Source organism: Adiantum capillus-veneris, chromosome 6 (genome assembly GCF_014529385.1).
Source record: "Adiantum capillus-veneris isolate H3 chromosome 6, ASM1452938v2, whole genome shotgun sequence".
Classification (NCBI taxonomy): Eukaryota; Viridiplantae; Streptophyta; class Polypodiopsida; order Polypodiales; family Pteridaceae; genus Adiantum; species Adiantum capillus-veneris.
The window spans coordinates 156,634,840-156,651,603 of NC_140936.1; the positions used below are offsets into that span (position 1 = coordinate 156,634,840).

General features: G+C 43.1%; 1 protein-coding gene across 1 annotated transcript in view; it reads right to left on the reverse strand.

Moving 5' to 3' along the window:
• Positions 1 to 7,603: 7,603 nt before the first annotated feature.
• Positions 7,604 to 16,764, reverse strand: part of LOC147456564 (putative 3-hydroxyisobutyryl-CoA hydrolase 2) — a 133,288-nt gene continuing 124,127 nt past the window's right edge. Inside the window, exons 12-15 of the mRNA XM_086514994.1 lie at positions 8,717 to 8,815; positions 8,539 to 8,640; positions 8,416 to 8,457; positions 7,604 to 8,338 (exon numbers count right to left, since the gene is read on the reverse strand). Of these exons, the coding sequence (XP_086371120.1) occupies positions 8,099 to 8,338; positions 8,416 to 8,457; positions 8,539 to 8,640; positions 8,717 to 8,815 (483 nt within the window). The 3' untranslated portion in view covers positions 7,604 to 8,098. The remainder of the gene's footprint in view (positions 8,339 to 8,415; positions 8,458 to 8,538; positions 8,641 to 8,716; positions 8,816 to 16,764) is intronic.

The window sequence follows — 16,764 nt, forward strand, 5'->3', positions numbered from 1 at the left end:
TATACAAGAGATGTAGAGAAGTGATGTACTACCCTACACCTAACTGCTTGCGAAAATGCGCAAAGCTCTCTGAGGGAAGTCCTTTTGTAAGTAGATCAGCAGGATTTTCTGTGGTGTGAACTTTGACAAGCTGAAGTTGCTTATCCTCGAGCATTTCCCTTATGAAATGATACTTCACATCCACATGCTTTGTCTTTGAGTGATAAACTGGATTGCGAGCCAATTGTATAGCACTTTGACTATCACAATATAACACATGCATCTCTTCTTTGATTCCCAAATCTGTTACTAGTCGATTAAGCCAAATTGATTCTTTGCATGCCTCTAATGCTGCAACATATTCAGCCTCTGTAGTAGACTGAGTAACACAATCTTGTAATCTAGAACGCCATGATACTGCTCCACCAGCCAATGTAAAGACATACCCTGACGTAGACCTTCGGTTGTCTAAGTCACCTGCATAATCTGAGTCTGTAAAACCCTTTACACTTAGCTCCTGACTCCCATAGCATATACGCATACTCTTTGTAGCTTTCAGGTATCTCAATATTCCTTTCACTGCCTCCCAATGTTTCTTGCCTGGGTTTGACATGTATCGACTTACTACTCCCACTGCAAATGCAATGTCTGGGCGAGTAGCAATCATTGCATACATCAAACTACCCACTGCAGACGCATATGGAAGCTTATCCATTTCAGCCTTTTCTTCCTCAGACACATGACAATCTTGTTTGCTAAGTTTCACATATGGTGGCAATGGAACACTCAGTGCCTTTCCCTTCTCTATATTGAAACATTGCAAAACCTTGTCAATATACTCTGTTTGAGATAACCAAATCAACTTCTTTGATCTGTCTCTCTCAATGCGCATACGAAGTATATGACTTGCCTCACCCATGTCCTTCATGTCAAACGATTTTGCCATCTTTGACTTCAAAGCTGAAATTTCTTCCAAGTGCTTGCCAGCAATCAACATGTCATCCACATACAAAATAAGGATCAGCCAACTACCATCCTTAGCCTTCTTTGTATATAGACAGTGATCGAACTCACTACGTTTGTAGCCTTGAGAAAGCATAAACTTGTGGAATTTATGGTACCATGCCCTCGGTGATTGTTTTAAGCCATAAAGACTCTTTAACAACTGGCATACCCAATCTTCCTTGCCTTTCTCAACAAACCCTTCTGGCTGCTGCATGTAAATTTCCACATCTAAATCACCATGCAAGAACGCTGTCTTGACATCCATTTGGTGCAACACCAAATCTAATATGGCAACCAATGCAAGAAAGCATCTCAATGTAGTCATCTTGACCACCGGAGAGAAGACTTCATCAAAGTCAATGCCTTGTTCTTGCTTAAAGCCCTTGGCAACAAGCCTTGCTTTGTACTTTGGCTGACTATCATGAGCGGTGATCTTATACCTGTAAACCCATTTACAAGGTAGAGCCTTTTTGCCCTGTGGTAATTTAACTAGCTTCCATGTCTTGTTTTTATGCAGAGCTGTCATCTCTGACTGCATGGCCAATTGCCAATTCCCGGAGTCCTTCATTTGCACTACTTCATTGTAACATGAAGGCTCATTGCAATCAGTCAACATGACATAGTTCATAGATGGAACAAACCTATCAGGAGGTCGCGTGACACGTCCAGATCTACGCACAATAGGTGGCTCAGGCTCAGCCACAACCTGTGGTTCCACTCTATCCTGTCCTTGCTCCTCTTGAGCCCTGACATTTTGTCTTGCACGTGCAGGTCCATCTTCTTGGAAGACAACTCTTCTAATCTCCTCAACCCTCTCTGGTTTAGAATGATATTTGGATTCATTAAAGTGAACATCATTGCTGCGGACAACCTTTCTGGATTCGGGATCCCAAAGTCTGTACCCCATCTCACCAGAATTACCATAGCCTAGAAAGATGCACTTTCTACTCTTTGGCTCAAGTTTGTTCCTAAATTCCTTTGGAACGTGAGTATATGCCTCACAACCAAAGACTCTGAGATGCTTGTATGAGGGCATTTTGCCTGACCATACCATCTCTGGCACTAAATCTTTTTGCAAAACCTTGCTAGGAGATCTATTTACAAGATGAACAACTGTTGATACAGCTTCAGCCCAAAACCCATTTGGCAGCTGTGCATTAGACAACATACTTCTGACCTTCTCTTGTATGGTCCTATTCATCCTCTCAGCAACACCATTTTGAGGAGGATTGTAAGGAGCAGTAAGTTCATGTTTTATACCTTTTGACTCACAAAAGTCCTGAAAGGCCTTTGAAACATACTCTCCACCATTGTCAGTGCGTAAGCATTTAAGCTTCTTGCCACTCTGATTCTCCACAAGTGTCACAAACGTTTTGAAAACACTAAACGCTTCATCCTTGTGCTTGAGAAAGTAAACCCATACTTTCCTCGAGTAATCATCTATAAATGTCATAAAGTAAGAAGCTCCCCCTAGAGATAGGTTAGGCATAGGTCCACACAAATCACTATGAACAAGTGCCAACTGTGTATCTCTTCTACTACTTCTATGCTTATGTGGCTGCTGTGTTTGCTTACCATACAGACAATGTTCACAGAATTCAAAATCATTAAATGAAAAGCCAGGCAAATAACCAGAACGAGACAAGATTTCCATTCCCTTCTTGGACATATGTCCTAACCGGCTATGCCACAAAGAAACGTTCGGCTGCTCGGTTACATTGATTACATTTTTAGAGACATTTGATACATAAATCATGTAAAGTCCTCCAGACTTTACTCCATGTGCTACTGTCATAGAACCCTTGGATATCTTCCACATGTTCTGTCCAAAAGTGGTGATGTAGCTAGCATCATCAAGTAAACCTGTGCTGATCAAGCTCTTTGTAATTGCGGGAACATGTCTCACATTCTTCAGCGTGAAAGAAGAGCCATTCTGAAACTTCAATTGAACATCTTCAACACCTAAGATCTCACATGTCTGCCCATTGCCTAGCCGAACATGATCTTTAGTGGTCACATAAGAGGTAAACCACTCCTTGTTTGGAGACACATGAAGTGATGCCCCTGAGTCTATAATCCAGTCACTCAGTGCATTTCCAGCAGATGTTGTAAGAAGAGCTGAGTCCATTGTATTCTTCAAGAAGTAGATGTCTCCTGACACTAGACTGTCATCCTCTGCAACAGTGTTTGTCACATTTATTTCTTGAATCTTCACTGAGGACTTGTTCTTCTCACCATGGTCTTCAGCTTTCTCTTTGCCTTTTTCTGCTTTCCATTCTCTGCAGTCTCTTTTCATGTGACCCTTCTTGCCACAATGGTAGCATTCTATGTCACTCTTGCCTTTAGCACTGCGGGACTTGCTACGAGACTGATTCCTCTTTCCACCTTTGTACTTTTCTTTGGTCCTTCCCCTGACAACTAAGGCTGTTCCTTTGTCTTTGTCCATTGTCTTTCTATTGGTTTCTTCAGTAAGCAGACTTCCTTCTACACCTGCTATGTTCAAACCATCTGGAGGTGCAGAATTACTCAAAGCTGTGCGAAAAGTGTCCCAACTTTCCGGCAATGTGATCAACAGGAACATAGCTCTAACAGGTTCATCAAACTTGACACCTTGAGCTGACAACTGACTATAGATTGTGTTGAATTCATTCAAATGATTGGACATAGGTGTCCCTTCTTTCATCTTCAAGTCAACAAGCTTCTTAAGCCAGTATACCTGTGAAGCTGCACTCTGCTTCTCATAAAGATCACTTAGCTTTAACCATGCTTGATAAGCCGACATCTCGTCTGCTACATTGAAGTAAACGCTTTCTGCCAAAGTCAGCATTATGGTAGAAAGTGCCAATTCATCCATTTCGCTCCATTCATCTTCGTCCATATCTTTTGGTTTTATCCCCTTGAGCTTTATAGGTTTTATCTGCTTCTTTTGTACCAACACGTGCCAAATCTGCTTCTTCCACAATGGGAAATTGGTTCCATCCAGATTCTTGATATTGTAAAGAGCAGTGTCCTGTGATCCAGCCATAGCTACGCTTCACAGTGGTTTACTTTCTTGGGAAAAATTCGGTAGAGTTTCCCCTGTAAATTGACCTCTGAACCAATATCAACCTGTCAAATGAACCAAGAAAGCTTCAGATTCTGCATAAATTTTGGCAGTCTCCTTTGTAAAATGGCTCTGGTGTACTCAAAAAAACAGACCAAAAAACACTGTCTCTCTGACACTATAAGCTGCGGGTAAACCTGTCCTGCACCTGTACTGTCTCTCATTGTTCTGTCATTGTCCTGTAAGCATAGACTGTGACAATGCCTCAACGGAAGTAAAGCAAAGATGCAATCCCAACTGTCTAACTCACAGTCAATACATCCTAGCTGCCTATCTAAGGGTGCTCGAGGGATCGCTCCAAGACCTGTATCACCGAAAGGATCTCAACATTCGAGAATCCCCCAGCTCAATAAAACCTCACTCGACCCTCAACAAAGGCTACAGTAAATCTGACAGTACATAGACTTCCCACAAAGTCATACATCCACAAATTTCCCACTATATGCTGTAACCGCTGCGGCGGTTGTTTGTTGCGTGACTCACAGCCAGCAAACCCTCAACAAACATACATCATCTCTGACAATACATCCCATGGGGAAGTACCTGCAATGTCAGGATAAAATCTGGAATATCAAGCAGCAAACACAAGCTACCTGATGAACTAGTGGATGTCGCCTACAGTCTGTGTGTAGATGCGCCCGTGTCGTATGTGACACGCCTCCAAGAACTGTGAGCCGTCCTTCGATGTGTAAACAGCCACAAATCAACACTCTAGGAGTGTCGATATCCTCACCACCTGCAATCGTAGGCCGAAAACCCCAAATTTGCAGAGTCGGATCTGCACCCACTGAGACCACGTAGTCGAAAATGGCCTGCGCAGACCTTTGTCGAAGTCGAATGGTGGCCGAGATGACCTCAGAATGAAATTCTGACAACACCAAAAGCCCATTGAGAGAGACGTGACCTTATTCTTAAATCTTAAGGGCTAAACTATAAAAGCTCGAGAATCCTACATCTTGATATGAACTTGTGTAAGCTACTAAAATCAAGTGGTTGTGACTTGAGAGGAGTGAATATTGGGAAATCAAGTCTTCTATGGATGCACTCTATAATTATAAAGGCATGCACAAAGCACACAACAACTTAGAATAGAAATGCTTTTGCATCAAGCTAGTTCCGAATGCGTATGGATATGAAACTATGATTTTAAGTATGTGTTGTAGAGTTTAATTCAATCATACATGACTAGTGTAGCCTCATTGCTACAACAGGAAGTTACCCCTTACTATGTTTGAGGGTGGTCAGCTTACCAATACAAGCACTAAGTTGCCCTTTACCAATGTGTGCTAATGGCCCTCCATTTTAAAAATTATAAAGTGGGAAGGAAAGAAGAATGAAAAAAAGAGCAAAGTTTTATAATATAAGATTGTCAAAAGGAAACTCTTTTTGGACAAAATAAATAAGCATTTAACTAATACCATGAAAGTAGAAGGTCGTGAGCTTTGCTTCTATGTTCTCGATTGCTATGGAGACCCACCATTTCTTCAATTGTGTTGTGCTAGTCTAACATCTTATGGTCGTACTACTTGAATCCATGTCATCAAAAAGAGACAACAGGCTAAGCATCCATATGGTGTGGCTTAAATCACTTCTTAAGTTGTTTGATAAGTTCTCTCCCAAAATTCACGCCCAACAATTTGGAAAAGAGTCTTTGGAGCTTACCATTGCACATCACATACCCTTTAATTGGTCCCCTTTTCATGGTTTATAACATTATGCTTCACTATCCATATGCCTTGACAACTGCTATCATTATATTGTTGTTACGATATTTCCGGAGTAATGAGTTTGCATGCAAGTGAATATTTAGGAACTCCCAAGGGAAATTTACATGTTTATTAGAGGGCTTCCACATGGTGAGTTTCGTAACTCACCATACTCCTTTGATTTTGCATTCCCACACACATAATGGAATTCCCTTTATTTGCACACGACCCAACTATAGAAATACTACTTTTCCTTTCAACTGATAGCAAGAGAGACTTTATGAAACTATGCTCAAACTATCCAAACTATTGCAAAAATGTAAAAGTTTCACAAAAGGAACAAAGACCTCCTATAATCACTATTTCAACCCCTTTTTAGTCCTTGTTCCTTTTGAAAAGGTACCGTGTGGGAGCGCTCTTAGGCTTGTTACATTGGTCAATTAACTCAATGAATCTTTATTCCGATTTTTCCGAGATGCTTTTCGCGTATTCCATTGACAAAAGAATCTAGGTCAAATGGGTTCAATTGATGCTCCCAATGGGCTTGGTAAGTTTAGCTGCAAGGTCGTGGTAAAGTGGGGGAGCGCTCTTATGTTGATTAACTATCTACTTTGGAAAGGCCTTGAAGCATAGCCACCTCCATTTTTTGAGAGGGCAATTCAGTTCATCTCTAAAAGACAGAAACTGCACCACATTTTCAGAGCATAGAAATCAAGCAATCCATGCAGGACTATTGAATTTTGTTTCCCAAATTTGTTGATATTCACTAAGAACTTTTTAATTATGGATGACTGGCATACCTCACCTTAAACCTAAACACGCTGAACTTTGCATAATATGATATATTTCATCACCAGATGGTGGCACTGGTATAAAGGCGACCCTCTGCGGCCATTCATCCAATTGTACAAGCATTCTCTTCAGTTATTGAGTTATTGCTCTCAAGTCATTCTCTTCCGCAATTGTATGAGCATTCTCTTCAGTTATTGAGTTATTGCTCTAAAGTCATTCTCTTCTGCGTGCCGTTATTTTCAGCAATTTCACATTTACTTTTCTCCATACAGACTGTTTGGAATTGGATTCAAGCAAACCCGTATATACAGCACATCAACTGCTCGGAACTGGATTCAGACAAACCCATATACAGCACATCAACAGCAAGTGATTCTCAAAGTACAGGTTGATCAATAATGGAAAACCCCGCGTTGTTGGTCATTGCAATGGGAGAGAAGGTGCAGCTGCTATGGTTGACTACAAGTCTGCAACCGGAACTGAGAGTGAAGATGTTGCTGTTGATTAATTGTGACCGAAAGCAGGGGAGAAGCTTTTTGTTGTTTTATTCTCACAGCATGTGCTCTCGCTGAGGCAATTAACAAGTCAAAGCAAATCTATGATGAGTGTTTGATGCAAGGGTTACTATAACACGATGTCATGCTGAAAACCACTCTTTTGGGCATGGATGATAAGTGTGGTACTCTGTCTCGAGAAAAAGCGTCCAAAGAAGATCCCCTTTCATGATGTCATCTCAGAGTGCTCTGATTGCAAAATACCCTCAAATGAGGCGAGGTCAACAAGCTCTTCACTGTTTTGAATAGATGTAGCGTGAGGGAATCCTAAAGAAACTTCCTCTGATTGCAACATCTGCTTGAAATGGGCAAGGATTGCTACAACACATTGTTGTGTTGAAAATTTTTCTTTTTGGCATGCATTTTGAGTGTGGTGCTCTTTGATGTGAAAAAGAGTCCAAAGAAGATCCCTTTCCGTGTCGTCCTCTCAGAGTGCTCTGATGCAGCATACCCTCAAACCGGGCAAGTTCAAACAAGCTCTTCATTTATTTCAAATAATTGGCTCCAAGACGCTCTGCTCATGAAAGAAAATTAACAGTAAACCATAAGTTCACTTCACTGAGGCCGAAAAATCTTGGGTTTTGATTGGAAATAGCCCGCTTTCCTTTACAGTGTTTGATTCAAAATTTCAAACCTTACAACCCACTTTGATTCTGTGGGAGTAAAACAATGATCGTATTCCTTTCATTCTAACAATTTATGGACTTGCCGCTGATAAATATCCCTCTTCTATGTCTGAAATGCTAGTAGTCTCCTGCCTGTATGAAAGCCTCTTTTTATGAGTTGCTGTGTCTGTTGCCTCCTAGAGATAGAGGTCTTCATGCCACACAACTTCTTCCTTACTCCACATTGGCAGCTTACTCCCTGAGAATGAGCTTTCAACAAGCCCTGTGATCCCTGTGGTGAGTAAAGATTGTCGAATCCAGCAAGACGTAGAGAGATGATTGACCCTTGGTCTACTACGTCTTTTTTGTGCCAGCGTCAACATTCATAGCCCAGTTGAGTATTTCCACATCTTCAGTTTGTCCTTCCCCTGCTGATTGAGGTGCACCATGAAGACTTACATCACTGTCTGCTGCATTGGAGATCCCTTCGCGCTTATTCAGCGGTAGCTCTAACTCTTCTGCCTCATTCTCAAAAGGTTGAAAGTAAGCATCAACCATGTCATCACTCACACTTTCAAGATAACCTGGGCTCCACTGCTCACACACCACTAACAAAGTGAGCGAAAATTACTATTTGCACGGTAGAAAAAACTGAAGCCCTTCCAGTATACCTTGGGGTTATGATCTTTGTCAATCAAATGCGCTCTTACACCCTGAAAAGAGCAGACTAGTCAGTAACAGGTTTCTAAAGTGAACTTCATAAATTTCCACCTGAACTAAAGCAGCATTCAAACCTCATAAAAATCTTTAGAGAGATTTCCTGATATTGCTCGACAGCTTATTCTGTACTCCCTTTGAAGGCTTTCTGCCAGAGTTTCTTGCCTTGCCATTCGAATCTACAAATCAAATCTGGGTGATGTCACATTTAGAAATTTCATAAGACTGTATATACATGTGGTCATATAAACTCACCGATTTTAAGGCAATTTTTTGACTCAATGGTGAGGCAGCCCTGATGTTGTCAAGCACATCTCTGTACCAGGCATAGTCTCTGCCTTCTGCTTCCGCTTCCTACACAACCATATAGCTGGAAGTAAGATGTGTCCTAGACTGAAGAGCATCTCTCTCTCTCTCTCTCTCTCTCTCTCTTCTCCCGTGCCATCACTTTTCTTACCTACCCTCCATGCCTTTGTGTGCAAAGGCTCCTCCATCCCCATCATGGATGTAAGGCTTGTGACCTCTTTCTCCACATTGTTTATGTCCTTGAGACCAGTCACTCTCACATGCAGTGCTCGCATCCACCTTCTTTGTTCCTCTTCGAGGGTCATGTTGATAAGCATCGGTGTACAAGGAGTTTGTTGACCTTTCCCTTTCTTGGCGACCTCAATCCATTTTTCGGCTTCGTCCGCCTTTTTTTGTGTCCTTGTTATCATCTCCGCCCATGAAGATGTCTTTGCCACACTCAGTTTCTCTTCCTCTGTGATCATCCTTACCTGTTCCTTGATTTCATCTATTACCAAGGGCTGAAATTCGACTTCCTCTAGTCCACTGCTTACTCTATCAGCAAGCTCTTGTTTAAGGGCTGAGACTTCTTTTTTGAGTGTCCGTATCTGGTGTTTGGTTCTCCTGTTTGAGGGCTGAGACTTCTTCTTTGAGTGTCAGTATTTTTGCGTTAAGGCTCTCTTTCTCCTTGAGAGAGAGAGAGAGAGAGAGAGAGAGAGAGAGAGAGAGAGAGAGAGAGAGATTGAGACTCGCAGATTCAGAGAGACACCAACAGATAGCAGGATAAGCCGTTTATGCCATCTAGAGCCAGAGACAGAGGTACATTACATATGTCATTGCACAGTGTACTATGAGATACGAGGCCGTTTTCATTGTCTATTCAAAGAAGGTTTTGGGCCTCTATCTAGAGTCATGAGTTATGAGGATAAGAGATGTCTTGGGCTATATCTACTTGAGTTACACAGGCATAGAGAAACTCTACTGAGGAGAGCTAAAGAGAGACAACCCCAGAGACAGATCACAAATTTCTTTACACTAAATATTGTGAAACCGGCCCGTGGGGCCGTAGGCTTTGGCTTTCACCCGAAATTCTTTACTTTAGACACTCACAGAGAGAACCTGCGAAGGAAACATGCGACGGGAATTAACACTTCAGCGCACACACGAGAATGCTCTGAGCAAACGCCGACAACCTATAGGCCCCAAAATTGGCGCCCCTTTTGGTATTTCTTTATTCCTTGAGAGGGTGAATTACAAAGTAGAGTCCTGGGAATTCTTTACCTGTATCCCGCTAGATACTACCTGATTTGGCCAGATTTCGGCAACATAACAACCCCCAAACTTGCGCGAAACCAATCCCCTGCTGGAACTCACTTCCACTGGCATATACCCTCTGATTCCTGGCCAAAAACAGTAAATTCAGCATGCTGTATTTACTGGTTTTTGCCCTGTTTTCAGCCCCAAACAATCCCCTAGCAGTCCTCTGCCAGTGGGGCACGATTCCCAAGGGTTCTGGCGTCCGTATGGCTGAAAAACAATCAATTTTCTGTGCATACACAGCGCTAATTTTGCACCTGTACGGTTATGACCCTCACCGGTGCCTGCTTTGGAGTAGCAGCTAGCTATCCCTGTTCCTGCTCAAGCCTCGAGGAGGCTCTTGCCTCAGCACAAAAGCATGAAACCACACAATTGTACATCAATCAAATGAAGAGCATTTATTCCCTCTTTTGAACAATAAAGAAATACCGAAAGGGGCGCCTAAGTTAGGGGCCAATCTGGTGTCCGTCTACTCATACAGGTGCAATCTAGCAGCCTGTATCCCTCTCCCCTTTGTTGTGTCTTGAAAGTACAGGTAAAATAGACGACTAATAATGGGTGAAAGCTAAATCAAGGTTTGAAGTAAAGTCTACCGCCCTTTATGGAGGGAACAGGCCGGTTTCAACCTCCACTTGTGATCCACAAGTCTACAATAGTGGATCAAGGCTGCATCTGTGCGCATGTACAGATTCGTACATACAAAACATTTTAGTGTGTGCACATTATATTATTTGACTCTGAGGTAAACCAAAGAGCATATAATCGAGTTTCAAAGAGACAAAAAAAGTCACCTGTGCAGAGATAGGGAGTAAGCATTGTGTTTGCGCTGCGCAGAGACCACCACCAAACGCACCTACAGGTATGATGGTCTTTTCTCTTCCTCTCTCTTCGTTCCTCGTGTATCTCTTACAAGATTTCAGGCAGATCATGATTGCATATTTAATTTTGCTTTGCACATTGTGCATGGTTCATCATGCTGTGTAAGAGCGATCCCAATTGGACATTGCATACCAATGTGATCAAGGTTATCGACACCCCAGGACGGGCACAGACAAGCAACTACTTATGGCAATGCAAGTATTGCGGTGTGGAACATACTAGTACCATAACTAGTGTAATCAAGCACATGCAACTAGGTGCATGAACCATTCTGGAGCTGCAAGAAAGTGTCCCAACCACTGAGAGATCAACTGATTCTTGCAATAGGTTCAAGTGATGTTTAGGATGCCCAAATTATACATGATGCACTACAAGATGCTTTTTTTGGAGATTTCATTGACGCAGGTTTAGAGTGCTAAAAAGAGGGCACTAATGATGATCATAATGAGGATCTGTTGTCACATGCCACAATGGGAGATGTGCCCACAGAGGCAAACCACACTGCGTTCGCATGTGTATCCACGTAATCTTGGGTGGAGCATCAATGGGTTGTTGAGATGGAGATTGCTTGCACTCTTTTGGAGTCAGCATCTCCTTCAATGTTTTAAGGAAAAACAAATGGAAGAGGATGGTTTGAGCGATAGCACATGTCAGCCCCACGAAGTCTTGTACATGGTAGGTTACATAAAGATGCACATTGTTGCTAAATTAGTTCTAATCTTATGTATTTGAGTTAACGGACTGTTGAAATTAGGATTATTTGATTTGTGCACATTACAACTGTTGGGTTAAATTAGTAGATCTTCGAGAAAAGAGTACATCCAAGTAGAGATAGTCCTAGTGCATCATTCCAAAGGAATGACAGAGCACTATGATCAGAAATATTACTAAGCCACTAAGAACGGATACTTCTAATGCGTCACATCAAACGGGTGAGAGCATCAATGGACATCTCTAATACGTCATAAGATGGGTAACATAGAGCATCCCTATGAAAATGCCATGTAAGTTGGTGAGTGAGAGACAAAGTGATGGGAATTCCAGGTGCATCTGTCACAAAGTGATGACGTGGTGGACAACAGAAACCCTAATTTTTGCCAGAAACCCTAAAATTCCTGCAAACCCTAATTTTTGCCAAAAAACCCTAAATTCCGGAAATCGTGGAGGCGGATTATTTAAAAATAAAAAATAAAAAAAATTTGGAAAATGATGAGCAACGCGAATTTTGCTTTTGCTTTTTTTTATAAAAAAAGAGAAAAGACTCTCTAAGAGAGAGAGAGAACTGATGCTTTTGATTTTAAAAGCTTTTGGGGCTCTGCTTTTGGGCATCCCTTGTAACCTTTAAATTAGTGGTGAGGGCCTCACTTCTCAGAGCATCTGGACGCAGAGTCTGAGAGTGAAACCATAACCGCTCTCTTGTACTTTGATGATTGATTAATACAAAAAGAAATACCGAAAGGGGCGCTAGTCTTTGGGGCCAATATCTCTAGGCACGGAACTCCGCCGGGCCAGTGCAAATCTATTGTGATCTGTGAATTGTTTTGAAGTGGTTATTTGGTGCTGTCGCGGTTGATTCTTGACTTGGAGTGTCCAAGTTTGTTACAGTGGTATCAGAGCACGGCCGATTTCTCTTCTACGGGAAATCCGATCCCCGAATTTTTTTCCGCGGCACCTATGGCTTCAGGCAATGACCAGTCGACTCCCTCTGCATCTGGAGATGCGGGCTGGGATCACAACGAAGATTTAGGCAGAGAGTATGGCCCGCCTTGGCCTACTTAGGCGGAGCGGCGAGAGATAGAGCGTCGCCAGTTGATCAGCGATGCAACAAAGATGATGCTCAATTTTGCCAAGGACCCGAAGATGGCAAAATATATGAACCAGACCTCTTTGAAAGAGGTACAGATGGAGTGGCAGAGAACCACAACACCACTCTCGAAACCCGCTCTCAAGAAACCTTCTGCCTCCAAGAAATATACAGAGAAGGAACTGGAGAACGTGGTTGATGCACGGATTGCTCAGCTTTTTGACACGCAAAAGAAAGCCAAAAAGCACGGCAAAAAGCAGAAGAAAGGCACTGACTTCCCGGGATATTTGGGTCGTCGGTTGACATTTGACAAGGCAAAGAAACGGAAGAAGCGTGTTCGATTTGAAGGAGTACCCAGTTCTTCTTCTTCTTCTTCTCACAGTTCTTCTAGCTCCTCGGATTCGAGCGAAGAAGACAGAAAAGGTAAAAAGCGAAGCAAGAAGCAACGCTTTGGAAAGGGCAAGGCAAAGAAGGCTAAATCTTGCCCAGAGACTGACAGTTCTACTGAGGACTCGTCTACAAACAGCTCACATTCCGATGACGGAAAGTTTTATGCGAACAAGAAGAATTTTTACAAAGCCAACCAGTATGACTTTCTCGAAGATAAAAGCAAGAAAGTCCGAGAGTTTAAGGAAGGTGGGCACTCGATCAAGTTTGATACTTTTCAGGAGACTCAGATGCCTCCAAGGCTATGTCTTTGACATCGCTTTCGCGGGAGGACGCTATTCAGAGCACTCCAAGATTCGGAGAGCTACCTCTTACTTTAAGGGGAATGCTCGTACTTGGTGGTCCACACTTCTATTAAGCAAGCCTGTGCCAGTTACATGGCTGAAATTCAAGAGGCTTTTTATTTCTTCTTGGTTGACTCAAGAGTTTGAGCGAGATATACGAGCTGCTTGGAGAAACAGGCATAGAGAAACTCTACTGAGGAGAGCTAAAGAGAGACAACCCCAGAGACAGATCACAAATTTCTTTACACTAAATATTGTGAAACCGGCCCGTGGGGCGGTAGGCTTTGGCTTTCACCCGAAATTCTTTACTTTAGACACTCACAGAGAGAACCTGCGAAGGAAACCTGCGACGGGAATTAACACTTCAGCGCACACACGAGAATGCTCTGAGCAAACGCCGACAACCTATAGGCCCCAAAATTGGCGCCCCTTTTGGTATTTCTTTATTCCTTGAGAGGGTGAATTACAAAGTAGAGTCCTGGGAATTCTTTACCTGTATCCCGCTAGATACTACCCGATTTGGCCAAATTTCGGCAACATAACAACCCCCAAACTTGCGCGAAACCAATCCCCTGCTGGAACTCACTTCCATTGGCGTATACCCTCTGATTCCTGGTCAAAAACAGTAAATTCAGCACGCTGTATTTACTGGTTTTTGCCCTGTTTTCAGCCCCAAACAATCCCCTAGCGGTCCTCTGCCAGTGGGGCACGATTCCCAAGGGTTCTGGCGTCCGTATGGCTGAAAAACAATCAATTTTCTGTGCATACACAGCGCTAATTTTGCACCTGTACGGTTATGACGCTCACCGGTGCCTGCTTTGGAGTAGCAGCTAGCTATCCCTGTTCCTGCTCAAGCCTCAAGGAGGCTCTTGCCTCAGCACAAAAGCATGAAACCACACAATTGTACATCAATCAAATGAAGAGCCCTCTTGTGGGGCATCACATAACTGCACGTAGGGGGGAGAGAGAGCAATGTGTAGTGTGTAGGTCATCACTCCTAGCACCACACTATACATAGAGAGGAAAGCAAGCACTCCATAGCTCTTAACCTATAACAGGTTCTCAATGAAGCATCCCCCCAGCATAAATCGAGCGCCCCCTCTTCTGCGCTTGACTTGTAATGTATCTGTGAACAAATAGATGCAAAAAGGGAAAGATTTCCATGGCTGCCAAAACCTGCGTATCGCTGAAAACACAGCAAAACAGCCCTATAAACACGCAGCAAAACAGCCCTATAAACACGCATCTGATGCCTTTCAATGCTGAAAATGAGCCCCTCGGACCTAGATAAAGTCATGGGAAGCTCAAAAATGGAGAGAAATGATTGAAAATCACAGTTATTAGCCTCCAAAACTGCTCCAAAAAGTCAATTACGAGTTCTGTTCTCCCAAACTTGGTAAATTGGCCAAAAAGTGCCACTTAGACACTCGTGCATGCAATTTCCCCGCATTGGGCTTCCTGCTTAAAAGTCTCTCAACTGGTGCATCAATTGACTTTGCAGCAGAGTAATAAAATGTTCCCCTTGTCATTTTGAAGCTAATGACGCGAATAGATTTCGTGGCCCAAAATAGCAATTCCCTAAATTTTAGGGGATGCTTCTGTTGGACTCCCATTGGTCATCTGACCATCTAGCCTCATTGGGACCGCATCCAAAAGTGCAATATGGCCCAACTGTCGGATACTTTCTATTGGTAGTCCCACCTTGACTTTATGTCTTTATTGAGTTCACTTCCTAGTATCCACCAACTTGCTAAGTGCGACAGGGGGGACCTACATGATCTTGCACTAAGCCTAGGCATCCTCTTACTGTACAAATTCTAGTGCCGACCCACTTCTCGTCTGCGGGTGGAACTACCGTTTACATTGGCCATACAATGTTCGACCATTTGCAACTTCAAAAAGAGGGTCTCAAAAATTAAATAAAAATCATTGGAAAGAAACCAACAACTAAGGTTAGCAGTTGCCACGTTCTCGTGACATATTGTACACCCAAAAGAACAGACAGAGGAGCAGCCAACAGTGGAGAGGTCTGCCCGCACTACTGGCATTCTCATAGACCGAGCATTGGAGCTAGGGAGATCTAGACGACCCCGATGGAGAAGAGGAGCTACATAGTTTCGAAGGCGGCTACAACAAGGGATTCGAGCCATACTTTTTCGTCATCCAAAGTGCAGATGAAGATGGATCTCTACTTCCCTCCCATATTGTCTACACATTGTATTGCTTAGTTCACACATTTCACGCCTTTCACCTTTCACACCTATCAGCAGTATTTATATTTTGTTATCCTAGTTTAATTTATTTTGTTAATCTGACTTTGTATCAGATACACCGCATTGTAACTTTGTGGTCTCATAGGTCACTTTGGCCTTTTCAAGACGTTAATATAACATTTCATCTCTCTCTCTCTCTCTCTCTCTCTCTCTCTCTCTCTCTCTCTCTCTCTCTCTCCGGGCAGTTGGAGGAGCAGCTACCACAACAGGTCTCACATTCTCTTTAAACCAGAGGCACGCTGATCGATCGAGCGACCGAGCTAGGGAGATCCAGACGCCCATGACAGCGGAGGACTACACAGCATCGACGGCAGTTGCATCAGATGATTCAGGTTGGCCCGACATGCACGCCGCCCGGTTGACTACTGACCATGGAGGAGATTGATGAGATCTATTTGAGACCGATGATGGATCTCCTGTGATTTAGCTCTTTTGAGGATTGTACACCCTGCTTAACTTGTACCAAAGTTTGTATTAGCTCTTACAGCAGTGTGTTATATTAGCCCTCATTCACTACTTTCACACCCCTCCCCCCGCCCCCCCCCACCTCATATCCTATTCTATGCAGTTCCATTTCAGTACCTTTCCTTCTTATTTTTGGTACTCGGACATTGTCACGGGAACGGGGACGGGCACCACGTGCCAATGGAAAAGAACAGACTGAACAACTTTAAGCACTTCAAATAACAACTGAACTGAAAGAGATGCACAACACGAGACGAGGAGTGGCGAAGTTCCACCCCAAGAGAGCATTGGCCCCAAACCTTGACGCCCCTTTTGGTATCTCTTTATATTGCTTCAACTCACTACAAGCCGGTACTCCACGCTTGCACCTTCACCCGGAAGCGTACTAGAGAATGAGCCCATGGCACATATTTGAAGGCCCTTGGCCTATGAAAAGCAGTTACATGAAAAGCATCAAACTCAAAAGCATCCAGTCCCACACGCACTAGTGCCAAAAGCTGTCAGTGCCTTTTGCGAAAATCCGTAAAACTGCCACGTCGACATGTCAAC